At 38.0% G+C, this 7,430-nt stretch overlaps 1 protein-coding gene across 1 annotated transcript in view; it reads right to left on the reverse strand.

The window, feature by feature from the left end:
• Positions 1-1,338: 1,338 nt before the first annotated feature.
• Positions 1,339-7,430, reverse strand: part of LOC110036970 (WPP domain-interacting protein 1-like) — an 11,766-nt gene continuing 5,674 nt past the window's right edge. Inside the window, 1 exon segment of the mRNA XM_020741536.1 lies at positions 1,339-2,099. Within this exon segment, the coding sequence (XP_020597195.1) occupies positions 1,432-2,099 (668 nt within the window). The 3' untranslated portion in view covers positions 1,339-1,431.

Raw genomic sequence — 7,430 nt, forward strand, 5'->3', positions numbered from 1 at the left:
ATATATATATATATATATATTTGTTCATAAGTGAATACCACTTATTGTTTATATTTAGATAGATTGATATCGAAAAAAAAACAAAAAACTGATATTGACAATCTTCTAGTTGATCTTGGGTATTGGCCTTTGATTTGGAGTTATGGATACTAATGAAAAGAATAATATTAGAAGATTATATTTGGATAAGAAGCTCCGTCAACCAATAAATTATAATTTTCTCCGATCACTAATTGGTAATGTTGTTTAACTTGAAAGGAAAATTTCATAAGATGGTGGTGGGACCTACAATGCCTTGTGACACCGACTGTTAGCCTATGAAAGAGAAGCATGAAACGAAGTTTAATGCTGTTAAGATGATAATGCTTAGGTGGATGAGTGAGTGACTTCACTCGTAGAGACAATGCGAAACGAATGTATCTGTGAAGGGGTTGGTGTAGCTCCAATGATAGACAAGATTAGAGGTAGTCCTCGTAGATGATTTATTCACATTAAGCATCGACAATCCAATGATCCAGTTAAGAGAACAACTGTTTTAAATTCGACTTATGTTAAGAAAGATATAGGTTGACCTAGAACGACTTGAACTTCTTGTATAAATAATTATCTTAATTTAGGACACAATTGAGAAAAAGAATTCATATAGGCAGGCCCACTTTCTGGGATGAAGGCTTGTTGTTGTCGTTGTTGTTGTACCATTGGGTAATATTGCATGAAAATTTAATTTGCCTTCTTAACTTATATTCAAATGTTTTTTTTATAGTTAAGTTGTGACTCTTGAGCATCAGCTATACAATTATAATATTTATATGTGTACCCTATTTTATAGTGTTAAGAAAAAAGAAATTCTCATCCTTAAGCATGCATAGCAAACTTGCAAAAGTACTTAAATATCCCCATATTTTTCTGGTTGTCCTATTGTCATTAACTTTATCAATTGGTACAAATATAATGGATCGGAAAGAGCATTTTATGTAAAGAAGCTTTTTAAATATCAATTGCAGGGTAAAATGAATGATAAGTGGCTCAATTACTAACTAATACTTTATACTGAGAAAAATTGTCTGACCTGATTCCTAATAAAGTCATCATGCAACATTATTAAAGAAAATACAAAATAGTTTGAAAATTGTATAATCATTGTTCAATTCACTGATCATAATGAACTACAAAACGTTATTTTGAATTAAATATTATTCATTTTTTTCTTTTTAAAAATTAATGTATTTGCATAATAAGTTTACAATTAAGTTCAGTCAATAAGTTAAAATCTGATCAACAAAAGAAAGATATAAATAGAACGCAATCATTCAACTAAAGAAAAAAAGCTACAACTAAAAAAATAATTGCACCAAAAAGGCCTACGTAAAAAACTCACTTTCACATAATCAAACATGGGGCCTAAAATTACACAAGGTTTGGCTTGAAAAACTAAGTTGGCACCACCCCATCAACTGGGGACAGCAACTGCATGAGAAATAACACGAAGGCAATGCTCAAAAACATCAACTGAAAAATAACGTAGAGGGAAAGCTTACAGACCTTGTTTTGTAGCCTCAGGACATTCTCAGTCTGTACAAGCTCCTTGCAATATGCCTCCAGCTTGTCTTTCTGCTCATTCAACATGATGATCTTGTCCTCAGCTTCTCTAAGCTTTAGCATCATCTGTTCTTGATCACCAGCCAGATACTTCTGCTCTTTAAATAGAGCAATGCGATCTTCATAGAGTACTTTCCAGTTTTGTAGAGTTCTACTTATGATCAAATACTCGATTTCTGTCTCCATTTTTTCCTTTAGGAGTACTTCAAGTTCAGAATCCAGTTCTTCTTTGTGCACTTCAATGGGTGATACATGGAAACTTGTGCCTTCCTTATTTGGCAACTGAGTTTTGCCAAGCAGTGCTTCAAGCTCCTGCAGCTTCTGTTCCTTTGTTTCAATTACTGTTGATGCATTCTCCAGCCTGGACTCAAGATGTTCAGCCTTTTCCCTTAAATCAACTAAATAGGCTTCAAATATTTGAGAGTCGCAAGGCACTTTTCCGTCAATGTTCATACCATTGTCGTCATTCTCTTTTCTAATTGCTGCAATCTTTTCGATTTCTGCTTCAAAATAAAGTTCAAGGTTAAAATCTAACTCAACAAAGTAACAATTAAGTGCAAAGCAAGCTGTACTCGCTTATGACTCTATTTCTACAGAGATTTATAATTTATTAAAAAAAAATCAACCGTTAAACAATTGCATCCCCATTTATGCAAAACATGTAATGTAAATCATGAATTAAAAAATCAATTAAATCTAGATTTCAGAGACTAAACAAACAACCAAATCAATCAACTGCATGGAAAAACACTTCACAAAAGAATTTTGAAAAATTGAGCTTTTCAAAAATAAAAATAAAAATTCTTAATTCGAGAGATGGTCCTTATCGTAATGGATGGATATAATAACCTCGCGGAGTCTGACGTCAGTCTCAAATTAGATCAAGAAAATACTACAGCAGTAACCAGAATATCAAGTCTTCCAAATGATGCGGTTCTATCTGTCTATCTGCAGCTGACAGCTAGAACACCACAACAAGCTGACAACTAGAACACCAAACACTCATAAACATGAATGGGTAACTGATTAGAGACCCAACTTTCATGTTTTAAAAGTTCATAATCAACATCATTAACCTTATACCAAGGCTGATTTATGAATTCATATTTTCCAATCATTCTGGCTACATATAGCTGATGTGATGAATCTATTTGTGCCAATGTTTTAAACAATTCCTATACAAATTAAATTCGACCCACACCTTCCATTCTATAATCCTCGAAACATTAATTGTATTTCTCATTCAATCGGTGTTATTTCTAAGTGTCCAACCACCAAAGTCTATATACAATTATCATGACAATAACACATGCCACACCAACCATTTCTCTACTATAATCCTCAATTTATCGCCCTTATTTTCACCATCCATCCATCTTGACATTTACATCATATCAAACTTAACTATGACAATTTTTATTGCTAAACAATACTCAATTTACAAAATGCACTTTATCAGCATAAAAATGGCATAACATACTGAAGTATGATTTATAAATTGAGAAAATGATCATAATGATCCCTCAGCTAGATATAAGAGGGCTAATGTGATCTCAAACTATACGTAGGGATAATTTAGTCCTAAGAATATCTAAATAAGAACCAAAACAATCTTATGGCCGGACAGTTTTAATCCCCATTTAAAAAATTCTCGAGACTATTTTAGTCCCTATCTAAATAGGACTAAATTGATTTTTTCTATAACTTGTGATGATGTTGGCTCTCTGTAAATACGGAATAAACCATTTAGTTCTTTTCTCTTTTTAAAGTAAACAATAGTAACTGGAGTATGCTTCATACTACAGAATTAGCTTAACACTACAAAGAACAATTTCTAAGCAGAACTTCCCAAAGAAAATTGAATTTTGTCAATTCCTCACCTTGAAGATTTGTATTGTGATATTCCATCAAACATTACAAAAAGATCACATGTGAATTTGGCATTTAAGTAAATTGGAAAATGATTTGGCATAAGAAACAACCTATTGTAGTATGGGATGTGAAAATGGGATCCTCGAAATTTCAATGCAAATTGCTTCTAAATGAAAGAAGTTATTATTATAGTCAAAAAACACATTCATAGAATTATGAATTTGATCAACATACATAATTTCTTGGAGGATTCTAAAAAATTAATGGGGTAAACCAATACATGTTTGCTCACTACAAATAGTGGTCGTTGTTGAATTCAAAAATGTCCGAGAAGCACACCTAAGATATAGAGCATTTTGCAGGGAGGGGAGAGTACGGTAAGATATAGTAAAAGAGAGTATAATATTTAATTCTTATCATAAACCTCCTATTATAGACATAGGTCCCAGCATTACAAAAGAATATATTAGTCCACTTATCATTGACTTTTCAGATGGATTTTTTAGTAATTACTGAGTTATTTAAATATAATAAAATGGGGGGGCAATTCGATTGATAAGAGTTCGTCGATCGTCTTGTATGCTGCAAATCGATCCATATTTAATCCAAAAGAATGTTTCCTGTCGATCGTCCTTAGGGTTGATCACCACCCTGAGGGAAAACTTCTGGCAAGTTCCGCCTATTGCCAAAAAAAAAAACGTCTCTCGCCATCGTCTAGCCCGTAACGGTCATTAATAATTACGTTCTATCAGTCGTTTCTTTCTCCTAAGTCGTTCATCTATCTTGAGATTCGTGTTGACATATTTTATATGTACATATTTAGTTCTCTGATTCTCTTACTCCTTGGAAGCTGGACAACACACGGGGATAAAAGAATATTTTTTAACATGTATGAAATAATTAAATGACATTATTGCGTAATAATGAACTTCCCTGGATTTTTGTACTTGGACCATTATAAGTAGGTCTTGGGATAAGGAAGATCTATGTCATTTCCTTTTGTTCTCGTTTCTTTGGTCTTTTGTCTTCTTCTCTGTGTCTGCTGTGATGTCTGGAGATAGAGTGTGTCATCAACCGACAAGAGCGCCCTCCTCAAATCCATGAGTGATATGCGGACAGGGGTTCACAAACCTGTCGCAAAGTGGAACCAACGAGCAAGGTTTTTGCGGGAGAGTTGAGCAAGAAAACGGTTGTGCAGGAGTCACAAGCAGAGGAACACAAAGATCGAACTTGGCCTTCGGACTTTCTCACAAGCTCATCACAGGGGAGAGCTGTGGAGAAGATTGAAGGGTGTCCCGACAATTGTCTTCTGGGGCATCCGTCGGAAGTGATCACGCCTACCCAAAGAGGAAAAGTGTCGGTTCAGACTACTGTGGGGACTATGACACCCCAGGGGCTCAAGAAGGCACCGACTGAAGCTGGGATGCAGCTTTACTCGCGAATGGATGGCTTTGGTACATTCTGTCGATCGCCCAAATAAAACGCCTCCTGAGTGGTTCATCTATTTTGAGATTTGTGCGAACAAATTTTATATGTACATATTTAATTTCCCGATTCTCTTGCTCATTAAAAGTTGTACAACACACGAGGATAAGATAATATTTTTTAACATGCATGAAATAATTAAATGATAATATTACGCAAAAATGAACTTTCTTAAATTTTCATGCCTGGACCATTATAAATAGGTCTTGGGATAAGGAAGGTCTGCATTGCTTCCTATTCTTCTCGTCTCTTTAGTCTTTGTCTTCTTCTCCGTGTTCGTTGCGATGTCTGGTGGTAGAGCGCCATCAGCCGACAGAAGCACCCTCTTCAAATCCATGAGTGATATGCGAACAAAGGTTCACAAACCTGTCGCAAAGTGGAACCAACAAGCGAGGTTTCTGCGAGAGAGTTGAGCAAGAAAAGAATTGTGCAGGAATCGCGAGCGTGGTAACACGAAGATTGAACCGGGCCTTCAGACTTTCTCACAAGCTCATCACAGGGGAGAGCTGCGGAGGAGATTGAAGGGCATCCCGACAATTGTCTTTTGGGTCAACCGTCGGAAGCGATTACTCCTGCCCAAAGAGGAGAAGTGTCCGTTCAGACTACTGTGGGGACTATTGACTCCCCGGGGGCTGAATAAGGCGCTGACTGAAGCTGGGATGCAGCTTTAGTCGCGAAAAAATGACCTTGGAACGTTTCGTTGATCGCCCAAAAAAGGCGCCTCTCTCACCACCGTCCAGCTTGAAAAACTTGTCAACAACTATGTTTGATGGGCTATTTCTTCTTCCTGAGCCGTTCATCTGTCTTGAAATTTGTGCTGACATATTTTACATGTACTTATTTAGTTCTCGATTCTCTTGCTATTTTAAAGCTGCACAATACACGAAAATAAGAGAATCTTTTTTATCATGTACGAAATAATTAAATGACATTATTGCGTAATAATAGACTTCCCTAGATTTTAATTCTCAGATCATTATAGATAAGCCTTGGGGTAAAGAAGGTCTGCGTTGTTTCCTTTTCTTCTCGTTTATTTGGTCTTCTATCTTCTTCTCCATGCATGTCGAGATGTCTGGCGAGGGAGCGCCATGAACTGACAAGAGCGCCCTCATCAAAGCCATGAGTGATATGCGAACAAGGGCTCAAAAACCTGTCACGAAGCGGAAAGCAGTGAGCGAAGTTTCTGCGGAAGAGTTGAGGAAGAAATTATTGTGTAGGAGTTACAAGCAAGGGAATATGAAGATCGAACTGGGTCTTCAGACTTTCTCATAGGCTCATCACAGAGAAGAGCTGCGGAGGAGATTGGAGGGCATCCCGACGATCGTCTTCTGGGGCATCCATCGGAAGCGATCACTCCTGCCCAAAGGTGAGGAATGTCCGTTCAAACTGCTGTGGGGACTATGACTCCCCAAAAGCTCGGGAAGGTGCCCGCTGAAGTTGGTACTCACCTTCGATCTCGAAAGGATGGCCTTTCCTCCAAGTGTAGGGGATTAAAGGAGCAGATGAGGACCTCATCTCTTACACCACTTTTAAATGGTGTTGAATTTTGGGACATAGCTTGAATCATACCTTTAAATATTTCTTTTGCAGCTGTCGGAGCTCTGATGATCGTCTCCATCTCATCAGACACCGACGACGACCCTAAGGGTGATGCGATCACTGTTGATCGAGTTGCGGAGGGGGGAGTGGATGTTGTGGGGTAAGCTTCTACGGAACAGGGAACCATGGTGCAGAGCACCGTGAAGGTGGAAGATGTGGCTCAAATGATGGGGGAAATCACCTCCCCCTTAGCCAGGGCAAGAATGTGGACTACTAAGTTTCTCCCAGCGCGACAACGGAGGAGGTAACTGAGGGGCGCCTGGTGTTTGCTGATTTTTTGGTGCGTCGCCTTGCTGAAATGGAGTGCTTTCTTCGTCTCTTGGTACAACCTTGGGGGGATAGTGATAAAGGAGTTGTCAAGGTCCTGTAGAGAGTCTACTGGGTGGAACAAGAAGTTGCACTTCGTGGAGAGTTTGTTGTTATTCAAGGAGAGATGTTGGCTGATCGTGAGGAGATGGTGAGGCTGTGTCTGGAGCTATCGACCATTAGAGAGGGTTTCGTCGCTCAGCCAAGAGATAGTCAGACTAACCACTTTAAGCTGGGTGACTATATATGAGTGGCTGCCTCACCGAGGATTTGTTTCGGACGAAGGTGCAAACGATCGTTTAGTTAGGTTTTTCTTTCTTAGTTGTATCCGGAGGTTGGTTGAAGTGGAGGAATGCTTCGGGCCTTTTGTGTAATAGAAAAGTACCGCTAAGACTGAAAGGAAAATTTTATAAGACGGTGGTGAGACCTGCAATGCTCTATGGCGCTGAATGTTGGCCTTTAAAAGAGAAGCATAATAATAAGTTAAGTGAGATGAGAATGATTAGGATCAGGTGGATGAGTGGCTTTACACTTAGAAACAAAATGCGGAATGAATATATTCGTGATAG

Source organism: Phalaenopsis equestris, unplaced genomic scaffold, assembly GCF_001263595.1.
Source record: "Phalaenopsis equestris unplaced genomic scaffold, ASM126359v1 Scaffold213464, whole genome shotgun sequence".
NCBI lineage: Eukaryota > Viridiplantae > Streptophyta > Magnoliopsida > Asparagales > Orchidaceae > Phalaenopsis > Phalaenopsis equestris.